This window comes from Peromyscus californicus, unplaced genomic scaffold (assembly GCF_007827085.1).
Source record: "Peromyscus californicus insignis strain IS unplaced genomic scaffold, ASM782708v3 Scaffold_6__1_contigs__length_162567912, whole genome shotgun sequence".
Classification (NCBI taxonomy): Eukaryota; Metazoa; Chordata; class Mammalia; order Rodentia; family Cricetidae; genus Peromyscus; species Peromyscus californicus.
This window is the reverse complement of record NW_026294584.1, coordinates 121,378,434-121,400,403: the sequence shown is the minus strand read 5'-3', so window position 1 is coordinate 121,400,403 and position 21,970 is coordinate 121,378,434. Positions and strand designations below refer to the sequence as shown.

The 21,970-nt window shown below is 38.6% G+C and overlaps 1 protein-coding gene across 7 annotated transcripts in view; it reads right to left on the bottom strand.

Annotated features, from left to right (window-relative positions):
• Positions 1-21,970, bottom strand: part of LOC128099428 (contactin-4) — a 1,007,148-nt gene that overhangs the window by 157,470 nt on the left and 827,708 nt on the right. For all 7 annotated transcript variants that reach the window (XM_052721339.1, XM_052721341.1, XM_052721340.1 and 4 more), the window contains one exon: positions 4,873-5,023. In XM_052721339.1, the coding sequence (XP_052577299.1) occupies positions 4,873-5,023 (151 nt within the window). The remainder of the gene's footprint in view (positions 1-4,872; positions 5,024-21,970) is intronic.

The following is a 21,970-nucleotide window of genomic DNA, read 5'->3' as shown; positions in this document are numbered from 1 at the left end:
GATGTTTAGGTTAATATAAGTAAAAGCAGTGTTAATACGTTTAAATTTGTAACAAACAGAAATGGAAAGAATAATTTCAGAACTAGATTTTTAAAACAATTAACATACGATGTTAAACCATTATTTCTAAGGTTATATTCACTGAACTAACATGGCCACTACCACCATACTTAATAAGATAAAAGAGCTAATGTTTTCTTCATGTTCCCCTTATGCTTTTATGGCAAACTCATTTACGCAGTTAAGTGGTTGAAATTGGAATTAAGTAGCAATTGATGGCTATGGTTTGACTAAGTCTTTCAAAAACATAGAATTTCAAGAAAACATTAATAAAAAAGAATGTTAGATAATGAAGTTTTGTCTCAATGTAGTTACACCAGTGCTTTGTAATTAAGGGATTAATAATTTGTATTCAAAGGTTAAAGACTCACTATTTGATTCTGAAGAGTCTAGTCTCAACAGAGAATTAAGGCTAATAAGGCAGTATGTTACAAATTATTGCTCAATACTAATTACCCTTTGTATCGGCCCACTATGTCAATCTTCTCCTAAAATATGGATTATAATTTTTTATTCATAAATAGCACGTATGATTGATTTTGCTCATTTGTCCACTTAATCACGTTCATCTCTATCAGGAAAAATAGCATTTATTTTGCCAATGAAGAAACAATAGTGAGGTCTGTTTGATTTCTCACTCTTCCAATTGTATAAAGTGTTCAACAGTGCACATGTCTTACTTGGAGTTCAAAGCCAATGGCTCATGTAATCAACTTGCTCTACAGATTCATGGTACTCCTTGTGGTTATATCAACATTTGAGACAGAAGTGGTTGCTTGTTCCTAAGAATCTGAATTTCCAACAAAATCTGGATGCCTATTTTCTCCTGAAAGATGAAATGGTCTGACACCCAATCTGCATTTCCAGGTGGCTGTGGGGCAGTTGTATCCTGACTTTCCCCTTTATACTCCACTTGGCTACTTTTGAGCATATCTATATGACCAAATCCAGTCTACCTAATAATAGTGAAAAGAGAGAGGCAGAGCCTTGAGAACATAGCACCCATATGGAGATGAAGTGCTAATATTGATGCTTTGGGACCAGCCTGGTGACACTGGAGGTGGAGGTAATAAATAACACAAACTAAGTAACAGCAGGGAGTATCTTTAGCTTAAATATCCTTTTTATATTGAAGGAATATGGAAGCATGCTTGGTGTCTTTTAATGAAACCAACAGAACTTAGATAGGAAAAAGTTTATAGTAAGGAAAGTGGAGGAAATAAGAAATCAAATTCATTTGTCCTATGGAAACTGGCATAAAAGAGAAAATTAAATCAGTTACGTGGAAATGGTTAAGCTTTAGTAATACTAAGATATCATTAATATAGTTCAAAATATTAGGATGCCATGTATAAATAGGTGTGCACATTGTCTCTTTTCTTCCAGGTGCATAGCAAGGTCATACTTTCCTTCAGGGTGGCATTTGGCTTGCTTTGGCCAACATAGCATTAGTGAAAACAAAGTTGCTTCATTTCCAGCCTGAAACATTAAGAGGCCGTGGGTCTGACCCTTTCTATTCTGCAGTGGCAACACTGCAAAGAGAGCTGGCGTGCTGAGGTGGTCCTTGTAGGAGAGCAGAGCCACCAGCAGACCCTTGCTGGTGTGCAGTGTGGATGCAACATTGCTTTTGCTGCTTTAGATCACCATGGCTTCTTATACTAGCATAGTTTATTCTCTGGATTGGGCCTCAATAATTTCTCAAATTTCATTCATTCATGATTTTGGATGCATCTTTAAATCCATGTCATTTTTATAAAGCACTTTATTTATGTAGATTTTATTCTGTGTGTGTGTGTGTGTGTGTGTGTGTGTGTGTGTGTGTGTGTGTGTGTGTGTGTATGCTACCTGTGTGGTGTGTTGCAGCCACCAGACACGAATGCTAGGAGTGGAATTATGGCCTACTGCAAGAGCCTTCCCTAGCCACCATATAAAATTCTCTTAGTGTTATGTCTTTAAATCTTCTCAAAATTTAAACCTTAACAATGCAGCTTTATCTATGAAAAGAGAAACCTGGATACCAAACCCATCTACAAAACCCTCCTCCTGTAACTTGTCCTGCTTACAAGATGAGCTGGTGCAATGATGGTACAGAACTTGTGGAAGTGGCCAACCAATGCTTAGTTTAAGTTGAGGCCAATGCCACAAGAGAAAGCCCATGCCCTGCACTGCCTGGATGGCCAGGAACCAGAGACTGGATATCCTAGAGACCTAGGGTAAAACCAAACACTCCTGGAAAAAAAATGAGCAAAATGATTCCCAATGATACTCTGTTATATTCATGGTGCCTTGTCCTGTTGTCATCAGAGAGGCTTCCTCCAGTAGCTGATGTTAGTGGGTGAGAGACCCATAGCCAAACGTTAGCAGAGAGAGAATCTATTTCTATCTGGTCCCTCCCCTCAGAGATCTGAGAACCCAGCAGAAGAGGGAGAGGACAGACTATAGGAGCCAGAGGCGATGGAGGATACCAGGAGAACATGGCCTACGTAACCAACTAAGCAGGGCTCACACGGGCTCACAGAGACTGAAATGGCAAACATGGGCCTGCATGGGTCTGCATCAGGTCCTTTGAGCATATGTTATGGCTGTCAGCTTGGACTTTTGTGAGCATCCTAAACAGTGGGAACAGGTTGTCTCTGACTCGTTTGCCTGCTCTTGAGACTCTTTTCCTCTTATTGGGTTGCCTTGTCCAGCCTTGATATGAGGGCTTTCACCTTGTCTGATTATATCTTTAGTCCTGTTTGGCTGTCATCTATTGGAGACCTGTTCTTTGTGTAGAGGAAACAGAGGGGGAGTGGATCTGGAGGAGAGTGGAGGTGGGAGGGATAGGAGGAGTGGAGGGAGGAAAAACTGTGCCTGAGATGTATTCTATGGAAGAAAAATCGGTTTTCAATGAAAAAAAAAGCAGCCTTGTTCTAAGCAATGTATTTGGTACATATTAATTGTATTTCAATTATATTTAAAGAAATATGTAGTCATTAAATGTGGTCTCACACACTACATATTAAGAAACACTAAGGAACAATGGAATGTTCCTCATGTTTCAGTAAGAAATTCTGCTTTCTAGTACTGGTGTATTGCTAAATAGACATGATATGCCTATCAAAGCATCTTCTAAATATTTATTTTAATGCCCATGGACTAGGGGTACCATAAAGTTTGGAAAGAGAAGCTTCTTTTTGCCATAGGTGGTGGTTTCTGACGGGGTTCATACTGATGCAAGTGCTGAGAACAAGTTACTGTTGAATGCTCACATCTCAATGGGTAATCTGTACCATCTCTTCTAAAACCCAGGAAGCATAAAGGAAGAGGGGGCAGAAAAATCGAAAGTGTGGACTGTTGTAGGACGCTGTCTTCTTGGTAAGATAAGGCTGGCTGTTGCCCTCTTGAACTGCAACAGTTGTCTTGTTTGCCCAAAACCCTCACCATACTTCGATCTGCTGACATTATTTTATGGGAAAGAGTGAGAGTCGTGAGGTCCTCCTCCTTTGGGACATATAGGCTGGTAGTGGTTGATGGAGGAAGAAGAGACAATTTCTTCAGTGGTGTAGCCACTGGTAGTTGCCTGGGTTCCTATAAGCAACCCTAAGTGAACTCACCGAGTCACCAAAAAAACAAAAATCAGGACATGAAACTAGAAGGGAGATTATGTGGGGGAGAGAAAGGGAGCCTGTCACAGTGGGAAAGGACAAGAGAGGGTGAAGAGAGTGAATATGATTAAAATAAATCATACATATGCCCCAAATGTCATAATAAAATCCATTATACATAATTAATATATGCTAATAAAAATAATTTGCTTTTAATTTCCAGATTTTCCTTAAAACTTGAATGCCATTCCAGTATTCAGTGGACTATGCTGCCTCCTTAATATATCAGGAATCAGAAACGGACGTCTGTTATGAAGCTAATATGTGTGTGGATACATATCACTTAGAAACTGTATCAAGTGTGTTTATAAAAATTATTAAGAAGGACAACATCATCAGCGCAGTGATCTAATTTGTATATGCAAATCTGAAGGTGTGCAGGTGTAAAAGGGTAGACACACACATTTTTAAACACTTCCTTATTGGATCTATGAATACTTGCCCTTTAACATCAATTAAAATCATTATGTATACAGCTGGTAAATCCTGTCTTATGGGTGACAAACACAGGCTCATGCATAATTACCCTTTTCCAACAGATCGAATACATTACAGAAAATGGTAGAGGATATTTTACAGGGGTGACAGCCAAGACAAGGTCTTGGAGATATGTGCCACTTGGTACCATCTGATGTCAAACTCCAAGTAACCCATACAAATTTACATCCTTTAAACAATATGCTTTCTAAATGTAATTCATGTGTAATAGGAAGCAGAGGCAAGGGATTCAGATATTAGTACAGATCTGGTCCCTTAAAGAGATACAATGAATAATGAATCAAGCAGAATTGTTGGATATCAGCCACCTATATAACACCAGGACACATAACCGATATTGCCAAATATTTGAAGAGCTGTCATGGTGTGGAACTAGACTGATTTGACTAGGCCAAGGAATTATGATGCGTGGATACACCCAGGAAAAGTTTAGGCTAAAAGTATATTTTCAGCTGCCCACGTGCCGGCAGCTCTGTGAGTCCTCTCAGAGTTAATGTCATCTTTCTCTGCTTGCAAGGCTTTCTTGAGCCCCGATATTAAGGAGGAGCATGGAGGTCAATGTTACCACCTGACTTATACTGTTTCCTGTTTTGACTATTTCCCAATTGTGGCAGACAGACAATTTATTATAGGTTAATCAAATATTAAGAATATTTCAACACAGTACCTTTCGTTTTCTCTTAATAGTTCTCTTCCCTTTCTCCAGGTGTAGACAGGTCTTGGAGATGCTTTTGGCTTACACTCAATGATGACTTCACCTCCCACTTTGACAAGTGTCACTCTTTTCAAGAGGGTTCTTGAAAAATCTGGACTTTCAGCTGGAAACAATAGAAAACAATAATGGATTATTATGGAAAGGAGAAATATCTTAGCCTTTCTCTTTCTGTGACATACACTCACTATAGATCATCAGAGACAGGAAGCTAATTTTTTTTTTTTCTGATGGAAAGCAGGCAGCACTGTATGTTTGGATGGGTTATTAAAATTTAATCCATGATTTATATAAGATAAAATGCAACTGCTATATGGATGTAACTTGATGGATTTTGTAGCCTCCTCCATGAAGATCAAGATACCAAACATTCTTACCCCCCTGCGGAGGATTCTCTTAAAAAATTTATTCCACTTTCAAATGGATAAAAATTTAAAAATTTAAGAGAAGCAATAGGAAAAGAAACAAAACACAAAAACACATTTGGCAAGTTTCCTGATTATGTATGCTAAAGGGGCCCTTTCTCTGACAGTTACTGCTTCTGCTCTGCAGTACAGCATCCTCCCTCCCGCTTCCTCTCCCTCCACCCACCTCTCTCTCTCTCTCTCTCTCTCTCTCTCTCTCTCTCTCTCTCTCTCTCTTTCTCTCTCTCTCTCTGTCTTTGTTTCTGTCCTCCCTCTCCTTCTCCCCCTCCCCCCACTCTGTATCCATTAGAGAATTCTTATATTGTTGCCTTTTGTTAGTTTCTCCTTAAAATCAAGCTCTTTCAGCTTTCTGTCACCAGTACCCAACACAATGCTCATCCTATTTAGAAGAAATCACCTGCATTTGCTGCAGAAATTTAGAAAACTCACTCTGATTACTCTTAACAATCCACTCACATTGATATGTTACGCTGTGCTGACACATTAATAATATCAAAGAATTACTGCTTCTTGAAACAAAACACATCATCTTTAGCCTCATCCAAATGCATAGATAAATAAATAAATAAGTAAGTAAATAAAGTCCTTCTGAGAGATTTCTGTTTTCCTCTGAGTTTATTTAGTTACTGTAGGAGGAGGAATTCTTGAATGACCAGATGGATTCATTTTCTTGCGTAATTTATACCTTATTTAACAATCTCTGACTCCTTGCACTTTAACTTCACAGAATTGAAGCTTTCAGATCATGTTGAAGACAACATGTAAATCCAGACTATAACTATAAATGACTTAAATGAGGCCTTAGAGTATGCATACTCCCACTTATTTTTAAAGCAATTTACTTTTTACATGAATGCATGTTTTGCCCGCATGTATATCTATGCACTACATATATGCAGTATCCACAAAGGCTGGAAGAGGGCATCAGATCCCCGGGAACTGGAGTTACAGATGGTTATATGAGCTCCCATGGCGGTGCTGGGAACCAAACCTGAGTCCTAAGAGCAGCAAGTGTTCTTAACTGCTAAGCCACCTCTCCAACCCTTATAGGTCCATTTCTTAGACATACTCAAACCGTAGCTAGCAACTTTTTTTTTTTTTTTCTGAGACAGGGTTTCTCTGTGTAGCTTGCCTTTCCTGGATCTCACTCTGTAGACCAGGCTGGCCTCAGACTCACAAAGATCCGCCTGCCTCTGCCTCCCGAGTGCTGGGATTAAAGGCATGCACCACCGCCCGGCCGCGACTCTTTTTTTTTTTTTTTTTTTAACAAAGGACTGAATTGAACCTGGGGCTTCATGCACACTAGGCAGCATTCTACCACAATGCGGCTTTCACAGAACTCTGTAATTTTTAAATTTTTTTAGATAAGGTCTTATGAAGTTTACCTGACTGGCTTTGCACTGACTCTACACCAGGCATACCTCAAACTTGTGACCCTTCTGCCTCAGTCTCCCCCAAAGTGGGGATGATAGGCCTACACCCCAAGGTCTAGTTATAACTAATGATTTTTAAAATTCAAATCAAGCTTTAGTGAAGACAAATAGACTCTTTTTTTTTTTTTTTATTAAGCAGGGTTAGTTTATTATCATTATTTAAAGGAAAATAATTCATTAGGTCTTTTTAAACTCTTTTTTTTTTAATTTATTTTAATTTATTTTGCAATACAATTCAGTTCTACATATCGGTCACGGATTCCCTTGTTCTCCCCCCTCCCGTCCCCCTCACCTTCCCCCCAACGCCCCCCCCCCCCCCATTCCCATCTCCCCCAGGGCAAAGCCTTCCCCACAGACTGAGGTCAACCTGGTAGACTCAGTCCAGGTAGGTCTAGTCCCCTCCTCCCAGGCCAAGCCAAACAATCCTGCATAGGCCCCAGGTTTCACAGAATTGAAGCTTTCAGATCATGTTGAAGACAACATGTAAATCAGCCAACTCATGCAATGAGCACAAGATCTGGTCCCACTGCCTGGATGCCTCCCAAACAGATCAAGCCAATCAACTGTCTCACCCATTCGGAGGGCCTGATCCAGTGTGGACCCCTCAGCCATTGGTTCATAGTTCATGTGTTTCCATTCATTTGGCTATTTGTCCCTGTGCTTTATCCAAATAGACTCTTATTAAGGGCTTCTGTGGTAGAAATCCTTTTTGCAACTGCTAGGTACAACTATGATTGAGGTTACTGTGTAATGGGGTGCTACAACATATACACGGGAGCTGGTACCACATGTGAAGCTGAAATTAAATGAATCAGTAGGCTGTTGACATTTCAGTGTGCATACTTTGGATTCGTAATAATCCACAATTCAAAAAATAACTTGGTAGTGATAAATGCAATTGACAAACAGACTGCAAGTCTAACTATTTATAATAAGAACATTGCATATATAATATTGTACTGAGAATAGCATATTACAAGCATGGTCTACAAAGTCATGTCATAAAAGTAATAAGGCTAATGGAACAGATAGGGCAGACCCACTAACCACTTAGGTAATAAGATACTAACAAAAATATTAGTATATATAGCATGATCAAAAAGGTATGCTATACTCAATATTCATATATCAAAGATATATAAATCAAAATATATAAAGAAAATTAAAAATACCTCTCTAATTCTTTCTCTCTCTGTGTATATTGTGTAAAAGTAGCCAGATGGAAGAAAGCGATTACATCGCTAGGCTATAGAGGTAAGTTCAAACTGCAGAGAGATTGAGCACTACACACTAGTGAAGTATGTGGCCAAAACTGCATCAGAGGACTGCAGGTGAATGAGAATGCTTGGTATCATCTTCATCCACTGGCTAGCTGTATTGACCTGCATTAGTTGGCTGTTGGTCTAGTCTCATTAATCGTGAATTCATGAACATGTAAAGCAGTGTTTCTCAGCCTTCCTAATGCTTCGAAACTTTAATACAGTTCTTCATGTTATGGTGACCCCCAACCATAAAATTATTTTGTTGCTACTTTATAACTGTAATTTTGCTAGTGTTATGAATCATAATGTAAATATCTGACATGCAGGATATCTGACATGTGATTCTGTGAAAGGGTCATTTAACCCCTAGAGGGGTCACAACCCATACGTTGAGAATCACTGATATAAAGCATTTATGCTATATTGATATCTCCTCCAATTTAGCAGTCCCATATAAGTGATGTTGTGTCACAGAAAGTGTTTTGGCAGAATAGACTCCTTCTCAAATTAGGTAAACATCCAAAGTGACAGAAAAACAAAAATAAAATCAAGTCTTCTAGAAGATATTTTAAAGGGAAAATTTGAAAGAATGTTACAAACCTTTCTCATAAAAAAAAATCCCTTCTTACAACTCTATCTTTCTACACACATGCATTTATCACTCTAGGCAGATATTTTCATCTGTTCAGGAGGAATTCTGCCTCTGCATTCAAAATGAGTTTATATAAATCAAACTGTGCACCACACATGGGTGTATTTGTCAAAAAACTATATATCGCTTTTACAGAATTTGAAATTGCATGGTATCAGACACATAGAAAACAGAAAATATGCTTAGTTTAAGAGGCATTTGTAATATTTCAGTTACGGACATATTACCTTTTTGGATAGCTTAGAGATAAGACTGACTTGAACATCTTTCACTCATAAAAATGAAATTATACATCAAATATTTTCTTGTTGTTTATTCCATTTGCTTCTGGTGTTATCTAGCCCTGCAAATGTATCAGTTGTCACCATAAGCTCTAGAGATTTCTAGGGCATAACTATCAGAGCTCTATCACATTTTGAATACCCGATAGGTTTCTTAACGTTCTACTATTTGGTGGCCACCTTGTGCACTTGAGATGCAGTTTAGCTTATGGAGGGTTTTTCCTAATGATAACCTATATTTACTCTGATTCACCCAAATATTGGCCTAGCACAGGCTTGGAAGAAAAGGAAATGGGTCCTTCTGCTCCATTTGGCACTCACAGAGAAGGTGGTTCTACTAGATGATATGGTGATATTTTATTTGTGCTGAAATGTGATTTTATTTGTATGTTAATAAATAAAGTTGTCTGGGGATCAGAGCTAAAAGCAAGCCAGAAGTCTGGCGGTGGAGGCACATGCCCTTAATCTGATCACTCTGGCAGGCAGAGTCTCTGTGTGGTCAAGTACACAGCCAAGCAACCCAAACCTTTAATCCCAGTACCAACCATAGAGACCTGGAGGTCCGAATAGACAGGCAGTGATGAGGAAGTCATGTGGTTGGGTTTAGAGCCAATGAGAAGGCAAAACAGAAAGACAATAAAAAGACAGTCACACAGGAAGAAGGTCTCTCTCAGGGAAAGCCATGGCAGTGAGTGGTAAGCTAAAGGGAGTCGTGGCTCTTGCTCTGATCTCTTAGGCTTTAACTCTATTTGGCTCTGTGTTTTTCATTTACTGTGACTGTTTAGAATTTCATCTACAAGATGATATTGGTAGGGGCCACAGGAGGGCAGCATTAAAACACAATCTTTGCCCATACTTAAACCCTGCCTAGGGAAGTAAAATTTCAGTGGTCGCCAAAAGCTCTGGAATGACAAAACCAACAGTCAAATTAACCCCATAATTCTGGAGCAGCTGCTGGATTCTTGTGGGCATTCATTTGTTGAAGCCAGTAGACCTGGAGATCAGTATTTCTCACGTGAGCTACTAGATGGCAGCAATTCATCAGTGCTATGATGCATCATGCAGCAGACCTCTTCCACGTGGGAGGTGCAACTTTGAATACTTACCAACGATCTGCATTACAGTAAACTTACATTATCTATGAAAAGCTGTGGGAATTCATCTACGCAATTTACAAATATTTATATTTAATTAATTAAATGACTCTTGGTCACATATCAAGGGTATCTAAAGTGGCCACTAGAACCCTTGAAAACAGAAGTTCTCTCTGTGTCTGAGTTAGTGTCGCTTCTCAACAGCGATAATAAAATGATAATCCCTTAACTGGATAGGCAGTGGCAATACCATTTGGGAAATCCACGAGTACAATGTTTTACTGCATTACCGAAGAGGAAAGGATGATTCTGCAAGCCTGTTCTGTCACAGCTGGCCTGCAAAAGCATCACTGGGAACATTGCCAGTAGAGACTATTAAGGCTAGTGCTTTTGGAAGTTTAGAATTTCATATTATTTTAACCTTTATCTATTATTTTTAACCATTAGCTCACTGTCCTATAAAAATACCCAGAGCAAACACATTAATTACAATCTTTTTTTTTTAATTGAGGAGTTAATGGTGTTATCAGATCACAAACCTCAAGCTTTTCCTGGCTTGCTGGCTAAGGCATGGGGTGGGAGTCTGAGTGTTTCTTTCTGGGTTTAAAATCTGGCCTCCCTGGTTAGGAAGATATACTCAAAGAGATACTTAACACAACTCTCCAGGAAAGCAATGATTTTCTTCTTTCCTCCTCAGCATGATGCATCTTTTCCAAGGTCTCTAATATGTACATCCTGTTTTCCTTTGATCTGATTCACTCATGACTTTGTTTCCTAAGACCCTAAAAACTCATGATCCTGTGGGTGAGGTTTTATAAAGCAGAAAAACATATTTACAGTCTCAATGTTATTTGGTGGACTAAGAAAAAATACGCATCTTGTACAAAAAGCACTAGTGTTGTTTAATTGTCATCTTGACAAAATTTAGAATCACTTGGGAGATGGACCTCTGGGTATGTCTGTAGGGGATTACTCTGAATTTAGCTGATATAGGAAGACCAGTCTTAATTGTGGGTGGGACCATTCCCCAGGCAAGGCTGTATAAACTGCAGAAAGTGAGCTGAGTACCAGCATGCATGCATTCATTTGTTACTCTCTGACTCTTGGCTTTAGATGCAATGTGGCCACCTTTCTCAAACTCCTGCTACAGTGACTTCACTTCAGTGACAGACGTTTACCTGCAACAATGAGAACAAACCCTTCCCCCTAAATTGCTTGTGTCAGTACATTTTACAGCAGAAATAACAAGAACCCAAGGCAGGACTTAGCACAGTATTTGTTCCAGAGTAAGACGCTTACACACCCTATCCCTACTACAGTTTCTGAATACAGTAATAACTTCTACATCACAGGCATCAGGGGGATCGTATGCAAGAAACTTTCTTCCAATCAGAGAGATACATCTTTGTTTAAACCCTACAAAAATCCTCACTTTATTTAAAAGCAATTACAGATTCACGGAGAGTTGCAAGAACAAGATGGAGATGTCCAGTGTGCCCTTCACTATGTTTCTTCAATGATTGTGTGCTAGGCAAGTACAGCAGATAGCAGAATAAGGAAGCTGGCCATCAGCTCTGTGTCAGTCACTTATGTAGATTTACATAGACAGTGCTGAGGTCAAGATAAAGAAAAGGTTGCAAAGACCATCTTTTCCTCAGCAGTCCTACCCTGCTCTTTTGACTACACCTTCCTTAATCCCTGGGAACCACCAATTTCTTTGTGTGGTTTTCCCATGATGAGCCTATTTCATACATGGAAACAATTTCACAGTAGCCAACCTTCTGGTTTATCTTTACTTCCTTCCACTGTGATGAAGCTCTGTGAGACATCGAAGCTAGTGAGTGTCCCAACAGCTTGCTGAGTGGTAAACCCTAGTGTGGATATGAAATGCCACTTTAATGTAGGCATTTCGGGGTTTATGGTGACGGCCAAATAGCTTTTGTGTAAAGACACCATTTCAAGATCTCTCAACAATTTCTCTGCCAACAAGTCGAATCACACGTAGCCTTTTTCCTTTTTATGAAAGGTTTGAAGATCCAAAGATTAATTATATAAATATAGAAAGAAACTCTTTCTTATTCCAAGGAAAACACTTTAATTCCATTTTAGAACATTTTTGCTCATACATTCATTAGCACAGTACTTTAAATCATTCTTCTGTAATGCTTTAGTAGGATTTAAACCACTGGCCTCTTATTAACCTCCTTTGACCATCTACATAAAGACAAAAAGACATTATGCATTTTTAAAACTGTAATTTCATTGACCTTCTTGTATCTGTCTAAATGTTCTTTTATTGTACTTAGCAATATGTCTTTAACTCTTATATAAACTCATAACAATAAACATACATTGCTACAATGTCCTACATAATCATTATAAGTAACTTTATTTTGTGACAGAAATGTTTGCTTAAAGAATAGAAGAGAGACCCTTAAGTGTGACAGAGGAATTATAAAACTCCAGTGGTTAATAAAGATAGTTCCTGCTCTTAGCTCCCATTAGATCATTAATTGTTTGTTTGTTTTAAGATAGGACCTAAGGTAATATAAGCTGTCCCTGAACTCACTATGTAGTTAAGGATGACCTTGAAATTCAAACCCCCCTGCCTTTATCTCCCCGGTGCTGAGGTTTTAAGTGGCTATGAACATACCTGCTTTATGTGGTACTGGGGACTGGATTCCATGGCTTCATGCATACTGGGGAAGTGCTCTATGAACTGAGATGTATCCTTAGCCCCCAATAGTTCCTTTAGGGGAACAGTATGTTTTGTGTATCTGCAAAACCCTGTGACCAAGAACTTTATGTGAAGTGGATACTTAACCTGTATATGTTGTATTGATGCATTTTGTAGGAGAGAACACAGAAATTCACATCATTTCTTCCTCTTGTTGCTTTGCCTAGGTTCTGTACCCCTTTCTTCCCTGATACTATTGTTATAAACTGCTTCTTTAAATTCCAAGCCTGGGCATAGGACACTTGAACATATAAGGAAGCATATATAGCATATAATAAAAGAATCAGCTAACAATTATCATCTGGACTATTTATATTCATAAATCACCTGAACATAGGATATGCTCAGCATCTCACTCAACAAAACAATATATCAAGGAACTTGGTTGTGGCACCTGCCAATTTCTGTGATGTAAATATTCCATCTTTGCCAATTTCAGCATGAAATCACTAAAGGCAGAATTGAGAAAAGCTTTGCAGGATTGGCTCTTGCCAGTATGAATCAGAACTAGCACCCCAGTGGTTTTGTTCACTTACCTAAAGCACATACTTAGGAGATGGCAATAGGTTACAGGGTACATGAACCTTGGGGCTTTCAGCTTGTGGGATCTAGGCCATACTCTGCAGCTGTAGCATGGATTTTGTTTGTTTGTTTGTTTGTTTCCAGGTAAGTGTATACAGTGTTGAAAAGGCAAGAATATGAACACTTTCCCTGTTCATTCAGTGGGTTCACTTTAGTCAACAAATGTGTTTTCTAGACTTCATGAATCAAGGTATCACAGTGGTTTTAAGGGATTCTGTGGGAACATACTATAATGTAGAAGAGCTGTGGGTGGCACATAGAGGTAGATTCCTGGTTATCTTGCTCCTTCAACTCATCAGAAACAGTTGTGTAGGCATCCAGTGCATAGTTTGCCCTTGGCCATGTTTAGTTCCACTCACACTTAAAAGACTTTATTAAGAGCCGCATGCCTTACTCAAAAGACAAATGGATTGCTGTAGGAACCTATATGAGCCACCGTTTTCTCGGGGTAGAAAAATAACACAGGCTGTGGTCTTGTAACAAATACTGTAAGCCTCGTAAAATATTTTCCCTCTAGGACAGTTTCTTTTTCTTTCTTTCTTTTTTTTTTTAAATCAAGTTTTGGTTTATGTTGTGCTCATGGATAATGAAACTGGGAAGATAGATAAACTGAACATGGGTGGCTATACCAAGTGAATAGCCTCGTCCTGCTTCTCCCAATTTTATGAAGGAGAAAGCTACATGCTGTGATGGCTTAAACTGAGGATTAAAGGGATCTAGACTCAAGATTCAGCATTACTGATATCTCAGTTAACTAAGCATTTATCCTGTGAATGGGGCTTCTTAAAGTCATACCCTCTTGAACACACCCACTGTCTTAGTTAAGGTTTCTATTGCTATGAAGAGACACCATGACCATGGCAGCAACTCTTTTTTTTTTTTTTTTTAATTTTTCGAGACAGGGTTTCTCTGTGTAGCTTTGCGCCTTTCCTGGATCTCGCTCTGTAGACCAGGCTGGCCTCGAACTCACAAAGAACTGCCTGCCTCTGCTTCTCAAGTGCTGAGATTAAAGGTGTGCGCCACCACTGCCATGCGGCAGCAACTATTACAGAGAAAGCATTCAATTGGGGTGGCTCCCTTAATGTTTCAGAGGTTCAGTCCATTATCATGGCAGGGAGTATGGGGGCAGAGCGCGTGCTGGCTACATCTTGGCTTGCGGGCAACAGGAAGCTTGGTGATATTCTGAGCACAGGAAACCTCAAAGCCCGCCCCCACAGTGACACATTTTCTCCAACAAGGCCATACCCACTCCAACAAAGTCACACCTCCTAATAGTGCTACTCCCTATGTGATTATGGGGGCCAATTACATTTAAACAACCACACCCACCATGAGTGGGACCTGGAAATTATACAGAAAAATTTGCCCCTGAACATGTACTCCCTGGAACAGAATTAGCACCAGCAGTTAGTAAAGACACATAGTTCTAGGCTTTCTCTCAGACCTGGAATCAGTCTTTGAATTTAACATCTCAAAGAAATTCATACATGCAATAAACATTAACATGTATTGCTAAATCTTCATTTTTTTTTTTATAGTGGTAAGAAGCCCACCACATGAAATTTACCATCTTAACTATTTTCTGTGTACATTAGTGTTAACTCTATGTGATACTATTCAGTGGATCTTAGAACTTTTTCATTTTGCAAAACTGAAAATTTACCCACCCATAATGACTTTTTACATTTCCCTCTTCCCCTCCATTTATACTGCTGCTTTCTGTTAGTATAAACTTGACTTGTCTGGGTGTCATGTAGCTGGAATCAACATCATTTCCTTCATGTAATGATCTTATTTCACTTCATATGTCCTCATGGTTCATCCATGTTGGAGTGCACATCAGTATTTTCTTTTCTTTAAGACTAAGTAATATTCCATTTTATGTGTGCTGTATTTTACTATGTGTCCATTCACGAACAATTAGATTGTTTCCATTTTCTGGCTAGTATGAATAATGGTGCAGTGATCATGATGTACAAATACTTGTTTGGGATGCTGTTTTTATTATTTTGGATATATTCCAGGAGGGAGACTTGCTGGGTCTTATGATAACGTGTAACTTTTAGATGAGATACTCTACTATTTTCTATAGCAGCTGTAACCTTTTCACTCCCACCAACAGTGCATAGGTTACAATTTATTGAATCCCCATTCTGGTTTGGCAAATTTCAAGGGTTCCACTGTCCCCTTTCAGCATTTGCTATTTTTTTCGAGTCCTTTATCCCTCCCACTCTGTTTAGTGATGTGTGTTCTCCTATAGGGTATGAGACAAGATCTCATTGTGCTTCTGATTTGTATTTCTTCATGAATTGTGTCTTTGCTTACAAGTATGTCTATTCAAGACCTTAGCCTATTTTTTTTATTTATTTATTTTTTTTAGTTATGAGCCTAACCGTTAACAGCTGAGTCACCTCTCTAGTCCCCTCTGTCTATTTTTAATTAGTTTGCTTTTGTTATTAAGTTGCAGAGGGTGTTTGTACTCCTTAGGCAGTGATCCCTTACTAAAGATATGCAAATATCTTCATTCCACAGGTGGCCTTCTCACTGATGTTTTCTTACATGGATAGTTTCTGTTTAATGTATTTTTATTAAGGCAGAGGTGTTTTATTAAGATCCAATATTAATAAAATATTGTATCCAGTTCCTACAATACCATAATAAATTGTGTGTGCATACGTGTATGTGTGTGTGTGTGTGTGTGTGTGTGTGTGTGTGTGTGTGTGTGTGTGCCAGTCTGCTATGTTGTATTTTGGCACCACAGCTGAAACTTATTTGGTCGTGAATTCCATGGTTTGTTTTACAGGCTATCCCCTCTCTCATACTGGTCTATGAACTCATGTGCAGGAGCATACTGTATTGACATGTCATGCCCAGCAATTAGTAATCATGAAGCTTGCAATGTTGTTCTTTGTTCTAACATACTGTTAGCTATTTATGGGCCCCCTTGAGATCTTATAGAATTATTTGTGTTCTTTAACAAAATACTTTCCACTGAGATTTTCATTCGTTTGACTTTATTGAAGTTGTTGACAGATTTTGGAAAAGTGTAGAGTCTCCCAATACAAATCGGGGGTATCTTTCTGCCTGTATTTTCATCAGTTCTTTCAACAATATTATGTAGTTTCTGGTGCACAAGTTGTTGCCCCTCTCCCCCCTTGATTACTCCTAAATTTATTTCTCTTTGATGCTATCATAGATAGGACTTCTTGATTTCCTCTTTAGATTTCTCTCTGTTGGCATACAGCACTGTCACTGAGTTCTTTGTATGTCTTGATTTTGCAGCCTGCAGCTTTTCTGAAATGATTTATTAGTTTCAATAGAGCTCTGTCCGCTTTTGTAGCTGTTTCTGAGTTTCCTCTATGCAAGATCATGTCATCTTCAAACAAAGATTTTACTTTCTTCCTATTCCAAGTTAAAGGCCTTTACTGCTTTTTCTTATCTGATTGCTCTGCCAAGGACTTCTGGTACTATACTAAACAATAATGGTGAGGGTGGGCATCCTTTCCTTGCTCTGGATCATAGGAGGTCTTCAATCTTCCAACAATAAGTGTGATGTTGGCAGGATGCTTTGTATGCAGTTTCTATTACACAGAGAATTTTCTCTTAGCCTTATTGCGGAGTATTCTTTTTTAAAATCATAAAATGGTGTTGAATTTTGTCAACTGCCTTTCTTCATTGACTCAAGTGATATTTGGCACTTTCCTTCAGTCTTGCCATGGGGCATAGGACACAGGCAGATATTCACACCATGATTCCTCTTTGAGTTTTAGGTATAAATTCTGCTCAGCTCTGGCGGATAATCCTTCATGCTGATAAATTTGGCTAGCTGGTATTATGTGGTGGAATTTTTTGTATTACAACGTATCATGGGGATGCATGGTTTGAAGACCTGCTTCTCATGGTATCAGGCAAGTGCCAAGCTCAAAGAATGAGGCTGGTTGTGTTTCTTCTTCTGAAATTCCGTGGAAGGTTTGAGCAGAACTGGGGCTAATTCCCCTTTAAATGCTTGGTAGAATTCTCCATGGAGGCCTCTAGTCCTGGGTCATTCTTCCTTGGGAGGTTGTAACGATGACTTTCACTTGCTTACTATTTATAAGCTCTGGAGATTCCTACTTCTTCATAACTCAGCTGGGCATGTTGTATGTGGTAATTCATCTGCTTCTTCTCAGGCATTAAACTTAAAAGAAATCTGTGCTATAATTTGCATTCTTTTTTTTTTATTTGAGTCTTTTTCTTAGTCTAGATGAAGGTTTGCCATTTTTCTTGATCTTTCTAATGAATGAACTCTTTATTTTACTGATTTCTTTCCTGTTCTTTATTTCTGTGTTTGTGTTTAATAGTTATTATTTCCTTTGTGACTACTATCTTGCTGGTGTTGCTGTTTTGTTTAGTTTCTTTTCTAATTTCTCAGTTGTAAACACAGGTTGTTGCTGATTAGGTAACTTCTTCCTAAATTATTTATTACTATCAACTTACCTCTTACTACAACGTGTGGTGCATGCATATGTCAATATATTTTCACTTCTCTCCAGACATATTCCAAGTTCCCTTTTATTCCTTTCTACACATCAATGTTATAAGAATCAGCTGTTGGATTTTTACGTATTTGCAGATTTTCCTGTTTCCCCTCAACTATTAAGTTCCATTTTCATCCCAGTGTGGTCCAAGATGACGCTTTGTGTGGGTCTAACCTTCTTATGCCTGCTGAGATGTGTTTACATGTGGATTCTCTTCCGGAATTTCCCAGTTACGTTTGTGAAGAATGTTGTGCACAGTTGATCTGCTGCTGTCAGTTATGTCCAGCTGGTCAACTTTGTTCAGGCTTCCTCTTCCCTTGCTAATCTCTTTCTACTTCTTTCCAAAACTTGGAGTGGGATATCAAAGTATTCTATAATCATTTCTTCCTTCATGTCTTCTGACTTTTCTATATATATTGTGGGGTGCTAATGATTAAACACACACACACACACACACACACACACACACACACACACACACACACACACACAAACACATCATTCTACAGTTGTGAACTGACCTTTTAACCATGATGCAATATTGTCTTCTGTGACAGTTTTTTTTTTTTTTGCCATATAGTCTGTCTTGTCTGATACACTTTTTTTTTAAAAAAAGTATTCATTTTATTTTATGTAGGGGTATTTTGTCTACATGTATGTATGTGTGCCACATGTATACCCTTGGTGCCCTTGGAGGTCAGAAGAGGGCATCAGATCACTTAGAACTGGAGTTATAGATGGTTGTGAACCATCATGTGGCTATTGGGAATTGAACTGGGGTCCTCTCTGCAAGAGCAACAGTGTTCTTAATCACTAAGCCACCTCTCCAGCTACTATATAAAATTTCTCAAAGATAGCCTACAGTTTGCATATTTTTAAATCCACTCAACCAATCTGTCTTTTTGTCAAAGACAATTATTAATAGGGAATTGCTGATAGGGAAAGAATTAGGATGACCATTTTTATGTTTTGTGTATGTCTTTTATCTTTTGTGCCCCTCCTTTCCTTACATATTCTTCTGTGTTTCTTTGATTGTTTAATAGCATGTTTTCAGTTTTTGCTTATTTCCCTGTGTATATTCCACATGTATGAATATGATACACATATTTGTGCTTACCATTGTAATTACACAGCGTATCTTAAAATCAGAGTCATTTATTCCAAACTTACAACTTAAGTTCTGTCCCAAATAAAAGTTTTGTTCCTATGTATTCTACCACTCTTACTTTTGTTGCAGAAGAAACAAACAAATTATTTTTAAGAATATATACTAAAAATACAGATTTATAGTTACATTTACACTTTTTTTTATATATATCAGACTTAAAATTACCTTTGCACCTATGTCATAGTATTAAAATACTACATTCATATTTGTATGTATCTCTACATAGGAGTTTGATTAGAATTTTCAGGTTTTTTCATCCTTCCAGTGTAATCCAGATGAGTTCTTTCAGGATTTATTGCAGGGCAGTCTCCTGATGATGAACATTGGATTTTGCTGACCAGGGAATGTCCTTATTTATCCTTAATTTTTAACATAAAGTTTTTTTAGATACGACATTTTTAGTTGAAAATATTTTTTCCAGCATTTTCATTAGATTATTCTATTCTACTGGACTGCAAAATTCATGCTGAGAAGTCTGCTAACGATCTTACAGAATCCCCCTCATACATGAGCTATGCCATTTTTTTTTCTTGCTGTATTTTTTCATTCCTGGCTTTGGACAGTTTGATTATCATGTGTGTAAGTGTCTATCTATTTGGAGTCACTGTAGGAGGGATTCTTTGAACTTTTTGAATCTCTATGTCCATTCCTTCTCCCAGACAGATTTCAGCCATCACTTAATCAAACATGTTATTTAATACTTTATTTTCATTTTCTGAATTTCAGAATATGTACATAGTTCTGTTGGACTTTGTCACATAAATTCCTTAGGTTTTTTTCACTTTCCTGTGTGTTTTGCTCCTTGCCTCTATTATTTCTAGTGTTCTGTCTTTGAATTAGATTGTTTCTTCTTCTTGGCTAAGTTGGCCATGGGATTTTTCAACTCAGTTGCTGCAGTCTTTCTTTACCCCCAGAATTTGTTCCTTTTCTTCATCTTCTCTGTCCGTGATACTCTATTTTTCTCCCATGCATCTCTTTGTTAATTTAATTTTGCTGCTTTAAAAATCATTAAGAATAGAAATTATGCTTAAATTGAATTTTTTTATGGTAACTGATAAACCTCTAGATTTTTAAGCTGTTCCTTTAAATAGACCATGTTTGCTGTGAATATCACTCTGTATAAATAAAATGCTGAATAGCCAGTAGCCAGACAGGAAGTATAGGTGGGACAAGCAGAGAAGAGAATTCTGGGAAGTGGAAGGCTGAGTCAGAGAGAAAACTATGAAAAACGAGATGTAAGATACTGGTAAGCCACGAGTCACGTGGCAACTTATAGACTAATAGATATGGGTTAATTTAAGATATAAGAACTAGATAGCAAGAAGCCTGCTGCGGCCATACAGTTTATAAGTATTATAAGTCTCTGTGTGTTTACTCAGTTGGGTCTGAGCAGCTGTGGGACTGGTGGGTGAGAGAGGTTTGTCCTGACTGTGGGCCAGGCAGGAAAACTCTAGCTATGCGTTTATGTAATTTCCTACAGAGTTTTGCAGTTCCTGCTCAATACCTCCCCCTGGTGTCTCAGAATGGCTTTGTCTTTTTCCAAGCTGTCAGCCAGCTAGCTGTGTGGTAGACTGTCCCTAGTGTGCACTGTACAGCTGACTCTGATGTCAGACCAGGCCAAGGAGATGGGGTTTTTGTTTTCAGTGGGCCTTACCCCTATTTTAAGGAAAATACACATAATTTCCTTTGGCAGTCACTCCCCGTTCATGCAAGGCATACTCACTATATTGAATGTTCCTTCCACTCCTTCCCCCACTGTCTCCAGGTAAATGTCAGAAGTTGGGATTACTTTCTTGATGACTTCATGTAATGATGGTGGGATGGGCAGAGGAGTGCTGACTCCTAGTGAATGAGTACTATGAATTTTTCTACTATGATTTAACATGGCTGGTTTCACCAATGACCAGAATGCAGAAACATCTTCATTGTGTTAGGTAGCTAGATAGATATTAGCAACTTTAGAGGCCATGAGAATGCATCCTACTCGTACTGTCAGCTTTGGGCTCCACCCCATGTTTCCCTGGTCATATGAGCAAGGGAAGGTTCTTAATTGCTCCTCCTGTGATTTAAGATGCTACTGGAAAAGGTGAAAATATCAGGGCTTTGTTGAGGCCTGTTAAAGCAAAAGTACTTTCTTATGGTCAAAGGAATGGAGTCTGGGTTCTATCTTAGGCCCTGGGTAGAGACAGAACAGTCTGATGTACCCATCAAATTAGAACTTTACATACTACTCTGTCTTCCCTTAAGAGTTAGTACAGCTGTCAATTACTTGGCCAGGAGACTGCCTCTTAGGAGACTGATTCACCTTCAGACATGCTAAGGAGATGGGAGGAATAATTATCCCCTAAATGAGATCATTTAGGTATATGCCCAACTCTTCTTCCAATGTAGTTGCTCACAGATCTTCTCTGCCAAACCTGCTCACTCTTCTGAGTTCTAACCAACACAAAAAGCATAACTTCTCCTTGTTTCTTTTTTTTTAATCTCTTTTTGAGATATTGTCCTAAAGCTTACTGAACACCAAGGTTGAACTTGTCTACTTTGTTGGATCCTAACTCAAAATGAATGGCTATCATTTCTCATCCCTTTATCCATCTCTCTCTTCTCACAAGCATTCCAATGTGTGACTGATATTTCCACATAAAACCAGATAAAGCTTAAAAAAGGATTATAGACACACAAGACATGGAGTCAAGCATGGCCTCTTGGTAGCTACATTTTCTCTGTTGTGCTATGTTGGCTGGCAGTGAGCAGTGGCATGGTTCCTTTAAGAGATGGCCTTCTGACTTGGTGCTAGCAGCAAAAAACGAGTGACTCTTTTAAGGGGCCCTAATACCAAACACTTAGATGGTATCTATGAGCAGCTGGTAGCATGCTACTGAGTGGCAGCATGGACCTAGAA